Genomic DNA, 18,452 nt, shown 5'->3' with positions numbered 1-18,452 from the left:
TCCCACAACTTTTCTCGTCTATTCCTCATATTCGCAAACCTACACCAACACACCAGCAATGTATATCAAAAACTTGGCCCTTCTGGGCGCACTTGCGGCCTACGCAACTTCGAGCCCTGTAGTCGAGCCAACTCGCTCTGCCGATCCTCGCTCTGTCTATCCCTCTCCCTCTTCCTCCGGTCCTGTGCGTCATCCCGCTCCCGTCCCTTCGGATCAAGTCAAGAACCTGAAGGCCACCATCAGGCCGGATGACAAGAAGTCGGGGTGCATCGTTGACTTCGACATGCCCGCCATCGACTGTCACGGCACGAGTGGCTACCTGCTCGCATTCGGCGATTCTAGCCCCAACCCTCCGAAGCCCGATGTCTGCTGGGTGGATTGTAAGTCCTGCCGATTAATGTCTTCTTCTTCTTCTTCTTCTTCTTCTTCTTCTTCTTCTTCTTTTCCGTCTCTATCCTCTACTAATAAGGCGGTTTTGGTTTCCCAGACGACCCGAGTCTCCCCCGGAGTATCGGTATGATGCGCAATGGGGGGAACTGCCTGCGATGGCGCGCCCTTTATTTTGAAAGCGGCATCTGGGAAGCTGCTCTTCACAAACAAGGCGGGCGAAGCTGTCCTGTTCCATTTCAAGAATGAGAACACCACCGACTATGCTATCTATGACAAGGGAGTCGAGGGAACTCCGTCGCTCGATTTGGGGGATTGGGATAACTAAAGAAGCAGAAGCTAAATCTGTGTTCGGCTTCTCAGCTTCTTGTTTATATATTATATGCGAAGATGCTTGGTCGATGATCTGAATTATTAGATTTGCGTTCTACGCCGTGGATATATATATCGCCTATATGCCTGCACGGTATCTCTTCAATATATTTTTCTCATTACCTAAGGCTTTCCACTATATTCCCTCAATTTTGACAATGTTTTATTCGGAACATTTAGTATTAGTCTAAGAGTGGACTTCCCTTTGCGCCCCCAGAATCCTAAAGATAGGTGAAGCACGTGGCGCAAACCCTAAGGGCAATACCACTGTTCCCATATTTGCTATTTCTTCCACCTAACTAGAGCGGGAGAAGTATAGATATCTAGAAATTAGCTTAGAAAGCCGAATCTTAAAACTGACCAACTTGGCGGACTTATTGACTAATGCCCAGTTGAACAAAATAATCGATGAGTTCAATTTAGATTCTTATTCATACAGAATCACTCCAGTCTCGAGAATTTCAACGGATGCTTCTGCACTGGGCACCCTACTCAAAGATTCAACCTCCTTCATACAGGCTCGCCAATAGCCCGTCAAGAAGTCTGGGAATAACTGAGAGATTTTCTAAAGTTTGGACAAATTCAGCCAAAAGCCCTTCAAGCTCAAGTATCAAAAGAAGTTCCTTATCTTGAATTTCCTCGATCTCTTCCTCTTCTATTTTCCCGTAGTAATCGTGGATACAGGTATGGGAGACGTTCAACCTTCGACAAGTGACAAAGCGCAGGACAGAACGAGCGATGAGATCAACAAGACGCTCCTGGCTAGGTAGCATATGTGAGCTTGTAAGGGCTTCTATGACAATTGCAAGCCTATTTATGAGCTCGTCCAAGTCTTTATTAGATCGTGTCGGAAACAATCCATGCAAGAACACTAAAGCTATCAACTCCAATTAGAATAGATATATATTACGCGCATAAAAAGCCTTACAGATCTAACTAGTTCTAGCTAAAAAGTAATATAAGCTTAGTTCTTATAGTATAGGTAGGTTAAGAATTAGTAGAGATAAATACGACACGATTCTATATATATCTCACGTATAGTTTAATGGTGCCGATTTTAACTCGAATTACTTTCTATAAATTATATATTTATATTATATACTATTCGAAAATAGCTCAATATATTTATTTACGAAGTATCGGCTAAAAAACCTAGAATTCTTGAACTTCTATAAATATTTATTTTATAGTAATAATGAATTCCTAAGATAGATAAAGTAAATCGTGGGCCTTTTATTTAGAGATTTAACGTAAACCGAAGCGATAGTTTAAGAAAAAGTATCGTTTATTATATCTAATATAGTTAGCCTCTATCTTTTAGTTATAGGATCGGCTAGCGATATATCGATAGTATTAGCGGAATATTTTTATATTATATAGAGCCGTGAAAGTATATCCTTTTTATATTATAAACGGTTATCGTTATATTAATTATAGTAATTCTTCGTTTATACTCTTTATTGATTATTATACCGGATATAGTTAAGATAGTATTATATAACTAGTATTTTCTAGTATAACTTTAACTTTTTTATTAACTATCTTTTTAGATAGTTACTATTCGTTATCGATCACTAGCTATTTATTCTTAGGTTATTCTAGATTCTTATAAATTAAGAGATATCGTTATTAGTTTTTTTATTATATAATTATTTTACTAAAAAATTAAATTTCTTTTTAGTATATTTATATCTAATTTAGAGCTTTTTTATACTCTTTTTTTAGGCCTTCTATTATTTACGGAATATTTAGAAATAAGGGTTATTCTAAAATAAACTATTATAAAAAGGATAAGTCAAAAAAATCTTGATCCGCCCACGGGTTAAGAGGCCTAACCTACGACCCGCCCAAAGGCTGACCCGTGGGTTGACCTATATAGGTTATCCGCGAGTCTATCTAGGTCTAATCAGCCTCGCATAGTTTGCACTATTCATGCAACTTTTTCTCTAGGTTTGCCTTTCGTCGATCTCTTTTCTGTCGCAGTGATTTCCTTTCCACGCTGGAGGCTTTAGGATGTTCGCGAGAGCTGGTGGCCATTTTCTGGTAAGTAGACTGGACAGAGCAAAAGAAATTCAACTGTTCAAATATTCCTATTTGGGAGCAAGTTTGAGGCCTGGCCTGGAAGGGATCAACACCGAGTGGCTTATGGGTGCGATAAGGTTGAGGATTAGGTCATTTTAGAATACACCGCCATGGGAAATCGAGTAATGCAATTGATACTAAATGGAATAGGGACTGCATGCCTTGGCCATCCTTGTTTTACTCCCCCTCGGGGTGAGAGACTTCGATTACGTTTTAGATTATGGATAATCACTATAATATAGAATCGATGCCAACGAATGGAAATGTATAGAATAAACTTTAGGTTGGCTGTATCTCATTTTAGGCTGAGCGACCCCACCCTATCCGAGACCAAAACTATGTTGCAGCTCGCCGTGTATATGGCTTAGCCCTACCCCCTCTAAGAAAGCCGTGGTCCGAAACAATACCGCAGGCCAACTAGCATTATCTTAGCCTATAATACCCTACCCACGGTGCAGTGTAGTTTCAAGTGACGGAGTGGAATTGCAACCATCGAACAGGGTTGGCGGGGTCTATCTTTATTTATATTCCGCTTCGAACAATGCTACTTTTATCTGAAAAACACCATTTAGATCTTAACCTCGCGTCTTAAACTAAAGTAGGACTATACCACTATATTTAATGGTATACTGTGCTGACCTCTATCTTCGTATGATCGGTACTATCTTATGGCAGTATATTTGCTGTTCCGATATAGATTCTAGTCGTATCAAGATCAAAGTTATCCTACGCGAGCCCGGATCTCTCCTTGTAGCCTTTTCGTCTTTCCTGATTTCCCTCGAAGAGACGTGTTTATATTTATACAGTTTGTAGGGCGTGTGTTCAAGAGAGAGATTTTACTTTCCTAGACGAGCAATTGAACCTTGGTGATCCTCGATAAAGATTCACGGGACCCGGTGATGGGAGCTTAACTCCGACACTATTCGGTATACAGTATATATCTATAGCAGTACACAAAACGACGAGCTGTGAGTACTATACCTAATATAGTGAATAACTGGTATAACTCGCGATTAGCCGAGATAAGTAGCGAAATAAAAAAAACTCTTTACGTAAAATCGTTGTGTATAAATTTTCTGTGAGCTGAGGGGAGCTAAGGAGTCTAAGAACTTTTCCGTTTTGGAACTTATGATAAGACAGATTTCTATATTCTGTACGTTATCTAATTTAAGTGCATAGTAGAGGGCATTCTCACAATAATTGGAGTTATTTGCAAAAGAGATAATTCAAGTATATTCAAGAATCTTTGACAAATTAATCGACCTTACAAAGCCCAGACGATGTGCTATATATTGTTCCGATTCGGTCGTCCTAGCCATCTTTGCCAAAAATCTCTATAAAACTTTGCGGGTCTAAATCGCCATTAAAAAGAGTGTTGTTATTCTTCAGAGACCCACCACTGATCATATGGAGCCGAGTTCTATCGGGATGCTTGCCTCTGGCGTCGCCGTTAAATACACGTGAACTTTCGTCTATTTCCATCCTAAAGAAACTATGCGCGGACCGTCTGAATGAGCACCTATGGGCTAGGGGGAATAATGTTAGTATCAAACCCTGTCTCATATTTCTGCTGAGCTCGTTGGATTGGAAGCCAAAAGTCAGCCGCTTTTTGCGCAACCCTCTCCATACTCGTGCGAATCGAATCATGCAGAGTTTCCGAGAGCAATTTCCACAGATAAGACGACATATTGCGGACCACCGTCTGGACTCTTGCTTGGAGAAGATTATCTTCGGCATTACGATCAAGCGAAAGAAGAATACGTCGGTCAAAACCTTCCTTCTCGGTATCGTTCTCGAAGTCCCGCGGGTCGCGCAATAAAGGAGGCCAAGCAAGGTGATTTTGGGGCATATCACACATTTTGTCACAAGGTATGAGCACATTACTTCCGTATGCAAATAGGTAAACAATTCGCTCTATATAGCGCCCAGATTTAGCTATAGAAAGGCATCTCATTGAAAATCGGCAAAATTTGCCACCGCACGTTGATTTGATCGACGTTGATCACACAGCATAAGAACGTATTTCTGGGATTTAATTGGCCAAATATTATCTTTCGAGCAGTGCCACTACAAAAGTTGGTTGTGAGTGTGTTGTTTCCTACTGGATCTACCAAATTAAGAAGTTCAGGGAATTGAGCAGAGAATAATTGTAATTTGCCCGTGAAAATTACGATTCGAAAATCCCTAAAGCACTAGATGCTATAGATTTAGTCTTTTTTTATACCATATATAATAAACATACACTATAACTTGGTCGTTTTTTCGATAGAGATATAGAAAGAAATACTCATTATCGATGGTGATGATGCTGCACCTATATAGATACCTCTATTTCTTGAATATTAGAGTTTTGTTACAACCTGGGCCCCAACATGCCCTAAGAAAAGGGCAGTCCCTGCATACAAACCTGACTTCCAGAAAGAGAAATCCAGGAGAAGGCACAGCGTTGCGTTGTAGGCCAACCAGATAAGAACCACTACCCCAATGGTGCTGTAAATCTGTAGCATCCGAATCCAGTCTAGCCCAAAACATTTCCCGAATACATCCTTCAGAGCATATGAAGTGTAGAGAAGCTGAAGTGATGGTGCCATAGTTTCTCGGCAGAATGAATCCAACGTGGTTTCTTTCTGGGAGCCTCGAAGATAAAAAAGGACTCGCCACGTTAGGCTCGTAGAGGGATGTGTACTCGTTGAAAATGCAGTATCTCCCGACCCAAGCAATTCCAGAATAAATGTCGGATCAGAAGCCCACAGGTTGCTTGCCTCGGGATCAGATGGGCTCCCTGCGGGGTGCATCTCTGTTGCCACTCCCTCAGTGACAGTGGAATAATGGATGAATCGACCAAAGAAACCAGGATCGAGTGGTTCCAATCCCACGCGGCGGATGTTGTCATCACTCGTGTCACCACAGGCGAAGGAGCGGAGACAGATTGATTCATCGGACCAGGCACGCGATGGAACATAAGTCACCTCGATCGCATCCGGGAAGTTTCGAACTTGATAGGCAAGGAATTGTCGGAAGAAAAACTCGAGAGATCTATCCATATGAACGGGTCAAGTTAGCAGTCGTTCACATGGTCGCCATATTGCTGATTACCTTTCCACAGAGCTTGCTTTGCGCGGTAGACTGCCGCGTCTGATGACGGGTCGCTCCGTCATGCGCATGATGCCCCTGTATTTGATTCGAAGGGCCTGGTAGAGAATCTGGGGGCTTCCCAGCGTGCCAGGCAAAGTCCAGCGGATCAGAAAAAGGAAGAGCTGGACCGCCGATGCGCGAGTCGGGTCCAATGGGGACTCGCAGCAGTTGATCCTCGCTGAAACCATTGTTTTGCCGTCAGATCCCACGCTGGTCAAATTGGAGAAAGACACCGTACTCCTCCATGATTGTCTTTGGAGGGGATCGCAAAAGCGGGCTGCCAATTCCCCGTCAACGGTACCGAATGGGGTGGTGTAGATTGGCTTGATGCAAGATCCTTTATAGTAGCCAGATGAGGGCACTGAAGGCAGTGACCTCATCAGTCCTGCCGCGTCGAGGTCCTCACTAGCCGATGGAACTAGCTCTCCGAACGATGGGCTCAACCCTTGGACTTGGACGAAGATGTTTCTTTTCTCCCCGAAGAAGTTGTTGATTTCCATTATCACAGCATCAAGCTCACGGTCCGGAGAGTAGAGATACCACCAGCTGAGGACGCCATGGGACCACCAGAGCCACCGTGGCACGCTGACGAGATACGCGTAGGGCCATCTTTTGGGATCAAGGTCCTAGACAGAGAGGAGCCCTGTTAGCAGTGCGGCCTCAGTGCAGGGGAACCTGGTTAGTCGGCGAACAAGAGGAGGAACAGAGTAACTAAGTGGAGCAGTACCTGGGCCCGTAAAAACCTATGCAACTTTTCCTCCAGGCTAAGTTCTTCATCGCCGCGATGCAGATACCGCGCAGTGTCGAAATGGAACCAGCTTTTCCATGGCATCGAGCTTCTAGAGTCGTCAGCCATGGAGAGCAAGCGTCCTTGGTGACACTTGTCACCGACAGGTACCCCGACGAGGAGAATGCGGTTATGGAATACGTCGGTTGCAGGGTTCCGGCGGGTATGAGCGACGGTGACGGGGAAGAAGAGCGGCCTTCCCAAAACTTCCGCCGGCCTTCTTGCCCGAGTGACAATTTCGCGAGAGACGAAGACCGCTCGGCACAGCATGATCATGATGAAAATGCAGATCACTGACAACCCAGTTATCACTGCCCGTAGGAAAACTATCGACAAGGAGCTCATGTTCGTATAGCCAATGCGTGATTGATCCATGGAAGGGTTTTACTACAAAGCACCAGCTCCACGGGTACTACTCTACTTATGCACCGGGGGCCGCGCAAGGGAATGTTTCTTATTACTCAACAGAGAAGTTTGCATACTGACAGGAAGATCCTGGAATAGTGACCGCTGCGGGAATTTCATGAATCCACGCCACCTTTGATACCCACCCCGTTCACAAATCCCTACCTTGTGATTGATGTTGGATCAACACCTTCCTCCCTCCCGGTCATTTCGCCTCTTCCTTTTCTTCGCTAGAGTCTTTAGCACCGAGCCCCGCATGGTCAAACGCCCTTGGCCGGTGAATAGCGCCAATCTGCCGCTGTCACCATTGCAGGATTCGTAGACAGCCACATGGTCAGAGCACTCCACGGATAGCTGAACCAATTTCTCCCGGTTTGTGGGTCAATAAACCACTGTGGAAATGGTCAGCCACCGAAATACCTAAGGACACGTGGTGATCCAGCCTCGGAAGAGGAGGGATCGACGGCTTCAAGACCTACGCTTGCACACGAATTGTCTTGTACTGAATGTCTGAGAGACGACCGCAGATTGTCATTGTACATTTTCTCACTCTCCAATTGGACCTCGACGGAAGTATGCTCCCCCCGAAAAACCGGGCCAACGGCGGCAATGATCAATTCCACGAAACTGGACCGGTTAGCGTAGGTGCTGGTTCAATTGGAGGTTGGTCACAACCTGGGTTTGGGTTTATGACCAGGGCATACCTTTCGATTGACAAAATTGTCGACGTGTTAGCTCGCCCGGAGTTCGGACCCAAGACGAAGAAGAAGTTGGGAAATCCATGCATCGCCACGGATTTGTACACAGACTTGTTTCCACATGCATCCCAGTGACTTTGAAGGGGCTTGCCGTGTCGACCGATCAGGGGGATATCATACTGCGTCAAAGAAAATCCCGTAGCAAGAATCTGTGGCCATGAACCCTGAACTTCTCCACACACACCATGCGAATGAATCACGTTGGGAACTTACCAGCACGTCAGCCTCGAAACGCATGCCCGTCCGTGTTAGGATATCTTTGCCTTCGATCGCCGTTACTCTATCGTCGACCAAGTGAACATTGCTCCGACGCAATGTGGAGATGTAGTGGCGGTCGAAAATCCGTCGCTGGTGGAAGTTAACCGGGCCTCACCCGTTGCCCCCATGATACTATCTTACCTTGCATCCAAATTCGTATGTCGGGAGAAGAAGGTTCCAATACTTCGCTAGCGAGGTTGCTTTGTCAGTCGAAGAGATCCTCATTCTTCCTAAGGGAGTCTCCTTACTGGGCGCATTCTTTTGGATATGCTCATAGCTCGATGCAACCGAGCGCATCCTTTCCGGGACTCTGGACTCCCTGGCGTCGAATTGTCTGAACGAGGTCTCCATATAACCAACTAACAAGATGCGCAGTAGGAATAAGAGACCGGGGATGTAGCGTAACAGGGTTTGATACGTGGACGAAATCCTCAAGTTCCAGCTCGGCATGATGTGGTGTGGTGTCTTCAGGCCAGTCCTGTCAGATTCCATCCATGCCAAAGGTCAATTCACTTACACGCATGAGCTGAGTGACGGAATGAGTTTTCTCCGCAATGGCGGACACCAGCTGCGATGCAGACGCTATGATGACCGGCATTAGCGTGGCTTTGGTGGGGACTTGGCGGTCCCTTGCACTTGCACCAGAGCAGGGCCAACGAACCTCCGTTACCAATGACGGCGACTTTCTTTGCATCCACATTCACCTCCTGCTTCCACCTGGCTGTATGCATGATATCACCAGAGAATGTCTCAATGCCCGGCACCCGAAAGGGATGCGGGTCCACGAGGCCGCCGACCGCCGAGATCAGCACACAGCACTCGCGGGTGAACAACTGACCCGTTAGTATATCCTGCAACTGCACCTGCCAGGTGTGTGTGGAGTCTTGCCAGCGGGCTCCCTGCCACACAGTCCCGCCCACGAAGTGCTTGTTGACGTGGTACTTCTCAGCGACGCCGACCAGATAGTCGAGGATTTCCGATCCGGGGGAAACCATTCGCTAAATGCCGGATTCGGGGCAAAAGAGAGGCTGTAGACGGCTCCAGGGATATCGACCGCACATCCCGGGTCTATGAACGCCGCTTAGCCAGTCAACCACACCTTCTGGCGATATCTTACATTGATTGGCCCGCCAAGTGCCCCCTATGCCCTCCATTCAATCATATATGCAGTAGTCATCCATTTGGAATTTCATCTGAAGCCGACAAGCCATGGTAACTCCGGAGAAACCACCCCCGATTATGATCACCGAGTAATCGGGTTTTGTTGCGGTAGACATGATGGGCAGTAAGTCGGACACACTGCACAGCCAAAGGCGAAGGTCTCAAAATACACACAAGGCAAACAAAAACCTTCCAAATCAGATACGGGGTGAGGGCCTTAGAGGTAGCCCTGTTTGGATTTGAGATGAAGAGTAAAACGAAGACTCGGTTGTCCCATCATTTCCCCCTTTCCTTACCGTCTTAAATATGCCATGTTCCCAGTCATCAAAGCTTCTCTTCAACGCACGTCATAAACGCAATGTGATCCCCGCTAGGCAGGTGGGATGGTTGAAGGGTATTGTTCCGATGACGACAAGCTCTACCAATGAAATATCTCAATTCATAATATTCTTCGTTGTGGTGCCAAAAGGGGTTTATCGGTTGCTTGATTTCCAACGGCCAGAAAATAAACCTTGGAACCCATCTACAAGTTTCGGTACGGGATCATACATATACCTTATATTTAAGGAGGTACTGTAAAAGTGGGTCGTACGGGAATTTATGGTAGATGTCACGCAGAAAAGACCTAATTGGAGCGTCCAATTAGGTGGGATCGATACCCTCAATCTATAACGGACAGTCATACCGTACTTCTCTCTAAGCTCCTTCTTACGTCCCATGTTCCTCCGTCATCACTCTCCCGACTTTAGCCATGCAGTGCGTTTAGGTCTTATTACGTCAAAAGCACAATGCGGCAATTGCAAAAAGAGATATTGAGGTAATGTAAATCAATACAAAGTTACATTGTAAGTCAAATAAAATTCATATTTACCATAATAATGTATTTATCTATCGGATTAAGCCCTGATCGGGTTCCATTTGTATTAGGTAAGGTAGGCTTAGTTCATACGCAGGTATAAATCAGCTTTGAACCAATTTTTGATATAGCGCGATATGCGTAGTGGACTACATTCGGGTTTATGCAGGAGCAAAACTTAGAATGAGCCACTGATGTTCGGCGCATATAGCCGCTACCAGCCATTATTACACATATAACATACATATGCTTGCAGTATCCAAATGCGTTGGTGCCCAAACGCATTAGCGCTGTATGTTGCAAAGGCACCGCACTTTTCAAGAACCAGTCCCAACCGATCCCTAACACCATGATGACTCGGATTGTGCGGACTGTCGGAGTACTCAACATGTTTGAAAGAAAAATAATGGAATAAAGATATAGCATCGATGACCTAAAGGCGTTTCCCACCCATATCTTCTCCCCACTCCCAGATTTTTTGCGACCAGCATCACGCAGAACAGAAGCCGTCTTTTCAAACATCCAATGTTGCATCTAAAGCACAGCAGCCACAATCTACTCGATAGGGTCCTCATTTCCTTCGGGCCACTATCGTTACTTTTGGTCTTAATATTCTTTGCATCATCACTTCTTCTACCACCCCTCAGTCCTACATCCTCCGCAGAAGTGACAACCAACCACTATCGCGAAAATGAAGACGGCATGAAAGCAGGCCTGTACTTTTTGGTCCTTTCTTCACTACTCTGGCCACTCTATTCTTTTGCTATCACCAAATCTCTGAGTAGCATTAAGGACGTAAATCCTTCCGTCATAATGTTGCAAATTTCGAGTGGCTCGGTAGCGGGATTCTCACTTGCACTTATCGCGGCCTTTTTTGCATCGACTATGTATCGACTTGAGCGGAGTTCGAACCTAACCCAACTTCTGAGCGACCTATCATGGTTAAGCTTTACATTGATTACAACCCCCTTCGCTGTTCAGGAATTTGCTATATCATACACCATCCTCTCAAATCGCTGCCTAGATCCAATCATTCCTCACTGGGTGGCCTGGGTCAATTCAATCCTGACTCTCACTTATTTTCCCGCATATGCAGCCCATTGTATACGCCAAGGACCAATTGCCTGGGACGGATCTGTCACTTTCTGGCTTCCGTTGGTGGCAATCGGGATACAGATTGGGCTCGTCTCTTTTTATTGCTGGATTGATGCTGGCAAGATCAATTCATCCTGAGTGTATTTAAGTTCGCCAAACTCTGTCACGATGTGAGCACATGCTGGAACCTGAGGAACGATCATTCTATCTGTTGAAACTAGCGCCCATTCCAAACCATGAGGCATCCATTTTCCAGGTAGATGGCTGAATTTACATCCGGCAGCTAGAATTTATCAATTGCCGAAGTGACTCACATTCCAAGAATTGTTGGATTTAGTCTATGCCGGACCTCAACTTTTGGAGATTTCCCCATCAAAGAAACTCCGCCAGTATATGCACAACATGGTAACTGTTGTGATATGAAGCTGGTGCAGATCAGAAACCAAGCCACACACTGTCAGAATTAGCTCCAAGGTGTCTATACAGACAACCAAGTTGATTGGAAATCAACTTGTCTCCCTATTGTATATAGAGCCTTGTCTTTCCCTCTGGATGAGTTCAACACAATTTGTACCTCTGAACTACAATATTTCCTACCGCAAAATCTCTTAATGACCCTGCCAAGCAATCTAGTCACATATATACCTATTGTGTTTCAAATCACTTCTCTTCTACTAGAGAAATTTTTTTAAGTGTGGATACAGCCTCACACATGTCCATGTGGATTCACACAAATCCAAGTCAGCAAATGCACTTAAATCTTGCCGATACTCGGATATATCATCTAATTACAATCCTTATGGTTAGTTCAGACCTCGTACACTACATAATTTATATTATCATATATAGTCCAAATCTATTAAGGCTTTGAAAGAAGAAAATCAAGCTCCGGTTGGTCCAGTATGTTTGTTGACTGATTAACAGAGCCCATTGTTGAGCCTCTTATGTAAGGCCCCTGACTACCCGGGCTGGCGCTTCAAGCCTCCCTACTTCAAGCCCTCATTTTCCCCTCCCAAACACAACAGTCGGCCGTAGCTTCACAAAAAAATGGTGATCTCAAAGAATCAGTTCGCAAAAATGTCATCTAATGATCTATCAAGGCCGAACCAACGCTTGAGGGTCTGCCTACAGAGCTCAAGATCCTGATTTTATTTCGAGTCCCCGACGGCGACACTCTCAAATCCCTCGTGCTTGCATCGCCTGGCTACCATAGTTCGTACCTTGCGGCGAGACAAGGAGTACTTGGATGTCTTGTTAAACGGCAATATAATGGATTCCTCGATATAGCCGAGGCACTCACTGCTATCCGGTCTGAAGGTCTGCATTTTACCCTCCAGAGGGAAAACGCAATCTCCTTGCTGGACCAGTGGCGTCGCAGAGATGAGCTTCGCGAGCTCAATCAATCCTCGTCAAATCGGCTACCCGAGCCTGCCGGCCTGGAGGAAATTATAAAGCTATTACATTTCCACAAAATTCTACGTTTCTTCCTCGAAGATCATTCAATCAACGCACCAAGACCACCCTGGATTCAGCCTGTTCAATGGGAAGCGCAGCTGCCTTTATGCTTGTCACAATCTGAAAAGTGCCGTTTTCTACGAGCATTGTGTCGATTACAAGCTTTGACGAACATCTTCGGAGACTCAGACGGGGAGCCAGACGGTCGGTTTATAATCTGGCAGTTACCCAACACATATGAATCAGAAGACCCCCGGAATTATACAATGACATGCATATTCGAGAGACGGCATATCGGTTATTTTACGGCACGATGCCCCCATAGGAACATGAAGAAATGGGTAGCGTGTTAGGGTATCTCATCTCCAAAGCCGCGGTTATCGCGCAGGAGATTTCAGATGATTTAGGGCAACTCAGCAAGAGTACATCGTGCGAATTCTTCTGGGATATTCTTCCCCGTGATCAACGGCCACCTCCATGTGAAATCGAAAGCGAATGGGATCTTGTTCGCTTCCAGCAGCACTTCGCGGGACTAGCAGAACTAGGACCCGAATTTCTTTACGGCGTTCTGCACATGGATCGGCTCTCTCGACGTAATACCATTTGCACCAGCACCGGCCACTTCTGGGCAGGGCCATTCATTGGACTTCGGCTTGAATTCTCGCGGGCTGATCGTTGACCGATCCGGCAGATCGGCTCGAGGGCTATAATTTTGAAGAGTTCTGGTCTACTTTGCCGCTTCTTGAACAACCTACTGTAGGTTGGAAGAAAGCATGGCTACTGCCAAACAGCAACAAAGACTTGGGGCTTTCAATGAGCAAGCATGAGTCGGAGGAAGACTGGGAATGGAGTTACGCGATTTGGGACGAGAGCAGATTGGAAGAATGGAAAGCGCCATTGCTGGTAGAGGATAGCTAGGCTTGTGAGGCCTTGCAGCTCCATCTATGCGCTTAGTCAACTTAAGGCAGTTCACTATCAAGACAACCGGGAATAGATATTGAAAACTCATGATCCTTTCCACTCCATATGATTTATAGAATAGAATTTCCGTCCACTCTTGACATAAGCGTAAAGTCTCTTTCTATCATAGCTGTCTAGCGCCAGAAAATCACTTCAGTCTGTGACAATCTGGATGCTTTAGATGTGACTGAGCATGGAGTGTAGATTGGTGCATCGAGGGAGACTTCTCTTCCTCTTCTTTTCTTTTCCCTCGACTTAAGTATTCGTTGCAATATGAGCTTGTTTACCACAAGCTGCGAAGGTGTCACAGCTGCCTTGGCAGCGATTCGTTGTGTAAGAGATACCTCTAGTTAGGCAATTCATATACCATATATCCCTATTCTTTGGATATCGTTTGGTTTTCCTTTGACGCAGGAACAGGCAAAACCATACATACCGAGGTGTATCTTCCACTTCACTAAGACAGAGAACTCAAAGTCATGGATTTCTATGAGAGAGCAGAGCGTAGGCAATTTATTCATGAATTATAAAATAGTCTACTTTCTGCAAAACCAAATATAGGCGATCGGAGCAATAACGTGAAGTTTATTATGGGATGCATAGAATCCACTCGCCTGCATGCCGATCGCAAAATAGTGAATTATTTAATTGTTTAGACCTATACCCCTTCATATATCTATATTTTATTGCTTTCTACACCTTTTCTTGTAATATATCTAATTATCTCACATAGAACAACACATAATCCCTCAATATCTCAGGCAACGGACGGCCATAGATAAACACTCCGCAAGCGGTTTAGCCGATCCAACCTCCCCACCCGGCGATAAGAACGTTAGTCAACGCTGCTCTTTCTCATTTCTCATTGCTAATTATCGATGATAAGGGGGGCGAGACGTACCTCTTGAAGGTATATAAAATATATCTATCCTGTTGCAATCCCTGCTCCCGCCATGGTTGTGCTCGTTGCACCAGTTGCGTCATCGACCGTTTTGCTCAACGGTCGGAGACGCTAGTTTGCCAGCTTATCGGCCTCATCTTTTTCTTCCCTTGGTTGCGCGAGAGCTGTGCTCATGGGTGTGCTACAACCTCGTGGCCGCCGCGACTCTCGCGCATCGGCCTTATCCCGTACATTGCTTGTAAATCGGGACTTCCACGACGCCCCCGAATCACAGGTGGAACAAGTGCACCTGGGCACGCCGCCTGGCCCCATGGGCATTGAACCCACGAGCTACGATGGATCGAGTGTGCGAACCGCTAACCGATCCTTCAATCGTCGATCTGTCAATACAATGGGTGGGCACAGTCCTGCTTGTTTTTCTTTTTGTGAGAGTGATTTTCGCTGACCACTCCCCGTTGCGCTAGACTCGGCCCATTATGCGTCTAACGGCCTCCGTGACCAGACTGCGGAGCTGGCGACGTACGGTCTGTCGCTGAATCAGAAACCCCTCTTGAGAGACCGGCCAAGCTTGCCCCGCAGCCTTGACATATTTCACGACGGACAACGCGCAACTAGTTCCTCACAGGAGAATGCCGCAAGTTCCTATCCAACTGCAGGCGAAGAATCATTGGCTTCGGGTCCTGTCCCCGTCGACCCTACTTCGGCTTCCTCGGCATTGACAGAGATGATCCGCCGGCCGTCTACAGACGCGGTCGATGACCACACCAGCCAAGCTGGAATGGACGATGCATCCTTCCCACCGCTACCCACCATCCAGGATGAGTCCGAACCCCAGGATACCGAACGAACAGCTCTATTATCCAAGACACGATCCAAATCTTCCCGCAGCTATGGACTGGTCGACGATGTTGAGAGCCAAGGAGGAACTGCGACCCGGTCTTCAAACATTTTCACCCAAGAAATATCGACTTTATCCAAGTATTCGCGAGCACTGTCTAACCCCAAATCCTGGGATAGACGCACCTTGTGGCAAGAAGGTGTGGTCTATCCGATCAGTTTGATTCCTGCCGTTTTGCTAGGGCTTTTGCTTAATATTCTTGATGCCCTTTCCTATGGAATGATTTTGTTTCCCCTGGGAGAACCGCTGTTTGCCCATCTAGGATCCGACGGCATCTCGATGTTCTACGTTAGTACCATCATCTCCCAGGTGGTATTCTCTTGCGGGGGGTCGATCTTTAAGGGAGGGATAGGAAGCGAAATGATCGAGGTGGTCCCGTTCTTCCATCAAATGGCCTTTACTATCATGAACTCCGTCGGCAAGGACAATCCGCAATCGGTGATTGCTACCACGATCCTAGCTTTCTCTGTCAGTTCTGTCTTGACCGGTCTGGTGTTCTTCCTGATGGGAGTCTGCGGGCTGGGCTCGCTCATTGGCTTCTTCCCTCGACATATCCTCATCGGCTGCATCGGGGGTGTTGGTTATTTCCTTCTGCAGACCGGGGTGGAGGTCTCTGCGCGACTTCCAGGCTCTCTGGAATACAATCTCCCCACGCTGCAAAAGCTCTTCCATGTTGACACTTTCCCTCTTTGGATGATACCCTTGTTCCTTGCTATTGGTCTTCTTGTCTTGAAGCATTTCATTCGGTCCAATTTTCTCGTTGGTGGCTACTTCATTGCTGTGGCTACACTATTCTATATCGTTGTTTTGTGTGCCAACATCTCCATGGATACCTTGCATCAGAATGGGTGGGTTTTTGGTGCGCCATCATCCAACAATCCTTGGTATCATTTCTATACCCTCTATGGTATGTCGCCAGATCTAGCCCAGCTTGGAGTTTTTCCGTGCTAATTTCACTCCAGATCTTTCTGCGGTCAACTGGTCTGCCTTTGCCGATACAATTCCCGCGATGTTCGCCCTGACATTTTTCGGCGTGCTCCACGTTCCGATCAATGTGCCCGCTCTGGGTATCTCGACCGGTGAAGACAACCTAAATGTCGATCGAGAGCTGATGGCGCACGGTGTGACGAATGCTCTTTCTGGGTTCTCGGGAAGTATCCAGGTACGGATCCTTGGTCTTTCTATTGGAAAATTGCGAGCTAACTCAAATAGAACTACCTTGTATACACAAATAGCCTTCTCTTCATCGCCAGCGGTGGAACGTCTCGACTGGCTGGTCTCATGCTGGCAGCGGCAACCGTGGGAATTCTGGTCATCGGCCCAGTCATTATTGGCTACATTCCAGTCATGGTCGTTGGTGCCCTGATATTTTTGCTGGGTATCGAATTGATGCAGGAGGCTTTGGTGGACACTTGGGGGAAGCTTTCTCGACTTGAGTATCTGACAGTATGCAACCCAGGAACACATAACCGGGATTATAACTGACCAATCTATAGGTGGTCATCATTGTTGTTACCATGGGAGCCTGGGACTTTGTCCTTGGTATCCTGGTTGGTATCATCCTGGCATGTGTGAACTTTGTGGTCCAAACCTCTCGCAAATCTGCCATCCGGGCAACCTATTCGGGGAGATTGCAGGCTCTACCGTTCGCCGCCCCCCGATCCAGCAACAGTTTTTGCGTGAAGCTGGGCAGCAAACCCTAATCATGAAGCTCGGCGGCTACCTCTTCTTCGGGACCATCGTCAACGTCGAGGACACCATGCGGGGGCTCATCGAGGAGGAGGCATTCCAGCGGCGACCCATCCGATTCCTGATCCTGGACTTTTCTCGGGTTTATGGGCTCGATTTCTCGGCTGCCGAGGCATTCACTCGCATCAACCGCATTCTCCGCAAACGCAACGTGCAGACAACCATCTCGGGTTTGAATGTGGACGGCGATGTGGGCAAGAGCCTGCAGAATGTCGGACTCTTCGAGCCCGAGACAGGCGTCCCCATCTTCGAAGATCTCAACTCAGCTATAGAGTTCTGCGAGAACGACTACCTCAAGGTCTTTTACAGCCGACAGGAAGCCCTCCGGACACCCAGTGAACCGACCGCCCCCAGCAGCAACAATCTCCAAGTCCCTGTACCCGTCCCGCCAACATCCCAACCCACAAGTCTCGCCGACAACATCGTAAGCTCACCGCGAGGCCAATACCTGCAACGGGTAGCGACAACCACACTCCGCGAGCACGAAGAAGAAACCGCGCTCATGGCCGCACCCGCCTGGTCCGCCATGCGACAACCCCTCCCACTTCTGTTGCAAACCTTCCAGGGGCTCAGCGTCCAGAACGAAGATTTCTGGTTCCCCGTCTGCGCATACTTCTCGCCCGAGCACTACGCCGCCGGCACCGTCCTCTACCACGAGGGCGACGTCCCACGCGCCTTCTACCTCCTCGAGTCTGGCATGCTGCGCGCCGAATACGACCTGCCGCAGGGCCGCTACTTCGAGTTGGTGGTCGCTGGCCGGCCCTGCGGCGAGCTGCCCTTCTTCAGTGATACCCGTCGCACAGCGACCGTCAAGGCCGAGCGCGATTGTCTGGCTTGGTGTCTCGGCGCTGAGAAGTGGAGGGAGTTGCAGGATCGGGAACCACGTATTGCTCGGGAGTTGCTGACTGTCAGCTTGAAGTTGACTACCGAGCGCATGGATAGCATTACCTCGTATGACTCCCCTTCTCCCCTCCTACCTAATTAACCTTCCCACTCTCTCTGTTTCTGGCTGTGTTCAATGCTGACTCCCATCTTCTAGATACGTTCTCACCATGGCGGCTTGAGGCTTTGTCTTTTCTCTTTCCATTTTTGTGTCTGTATGCATCTATCATCCAGGTGGGCGGCTATCTGAGCGAATTGCTTTTTTTGTTTGGTTTTTTGTCGTTCTTTCTTCAATTCAGCGATGTGTAAAT

At 47.0% G+C, this 18,452-nt stretch overlaps 6 protein-coding genes across 6 annotated transcripts; 3 read left to right on the top strand and 3 right to left on the bottom strand.

Moving 5' to 3' along the window:
* Positions 1 to 58: 58 nt before the first annotated feature.
* NUU61_007913 (uncharacterized protein) lies at positions 59 to 715 on the top strand (the record flags this gene model as incomplete). Its single annotated transcript, XM_056658438.1, has 3 exons — positions 59 to 380; positions 488 to 514; positions 570 to 715. 3 exons carry the CDS (start codon positions 59 to 61, stop codon positions 713 to 715), a joined length of 495 nt encoding a protein of 164 aa, XP_056508731.1.
* Positions 716 to 4,360: 3,645 nt separating this feature from the next.
* Positions 4,361 to 4,699, bottom strand: NUU61_007912 (uncharacterized protein; the record flags this gene model as incomplete). Its single annotated transcript, XM_056658437.1, has 2 exons — positions 4,361 to 4,367; positions 4,395 to 4,699. The coding sequence occupies 2 exons, from the start codon at positions 4,697 to 4,699 to the stop codon at positions 4,361 to 4,363; spliced, it is 312 nt and encodes a 103-aa protein (XP_056508730.1).
* A 484-nt stretch (positions 4,700 to 5,183) lies between these two features.
* On the bottom strand, positions 5,184 to 7,054 carry NUU61_007911 (uncharacterized protein; the record flags this gene model as incomplete). The annotated part of the gene is made up of 3 exons (XM_056658436.1): positions 5,184 to 5,877; positions 5,938 to 6,602; positions 6,704 to 7,054. Coding segments are annotated over 3 exons (1,710 nt in total), but the record flags the coding sequence as incomplete, so codon positions are not given.
* Positions 7,055 to 7,572: 518 nt separating this feature from the next.
* On the bottom strand, positions 7,573 to 9,179 carry NUU61_007910 (flavin-containing monooxygenase; the record flags this gene model as incomplete). Its single annotated transcript, XM_056658435.1, has 6 exons — positions 7,573 to 7,795; positions 7,873 to 8,075; positions 8,140 to 8,274; positions 8,326 to 8,649; positions 8,702 to 8,766; positions 8,846 to 9,179. The coding sequence occupies 6 exons, from the start codon at positions 9,177 to 9,179 to the stop codon at positions 7,573 to 7,575; spliced, it is 1,284 nt and encodes a 427-aa protein (XP_056508728.1).
* A 3,164-nt stretch (positions 9,180 to 12,343) lies between these two features.
* NUU61_007909 (uncharacterized protein) lies at positions 12,344 to 13,430 on the top strand (the record flags this gene model as incomplete). Its single annotated transcript, XM_056658434.1, has 3 exons — positions 12,344 to 12,346; positions 12,397 to 13,048; positions 13,105 to 13,430. The coding sequence occupies 3 exons, from the start codon at positions 12,344 to 12,346 to the stop codon at positions 13,428 to 13,430; spliced, it is 981 nt and encodes a 326-aa protein (XP_056508727.1).
* A 1,354-nt stretch (positions 13,431 to 14,784) lies between these two features.
* NUU61_007908 (sulfate transporter family protein) lies at positions 14,785 to 18,323 on the top strand (the record flags this gene model as incomplete). The annotated part of the gene is made up of 7 exons (XM_056658433.1): positions 14,785 to 15,007; positions 15,077 to 16,417; positions 16,473 to 16,672; positions 16,723 to 16,956; positions 17,007 to 17,079; positions 17,148 to 18,210; positions 18,299 to 18,323. 7 exons carry the CDS (start codon positions 14,785 to 14,787, stop codon positions 18,321 to 18,323), a joined length of 3,159 nt encoding a protein of 1,052 aa, XP_056508726.1.
* Positions 18,324 to 18,452: the final 129 nt, after the last annotated feature.

Source organism: Penicillium alfredii (genome assembly GCF_028826965.1).
Source record: "Penicillium alfredii strain IBT 34128 chromosome Unknown utg000010l_segment0_segment0, whole genome shotgun sequence".
In the NCBI taxonomy this organism is placed as follows: domain Eukaryota; kingdom Fungi; phylum Ascomycota; class Eurotiomycetes; order Eurotiales; family Aspergillaceae; genus Penicillium; species Penicillium alfredii.
Note: the sequence above shows the minus strand (reverse complement) of the source record. Positions and strands in the feature narration are given on the sequence as shown.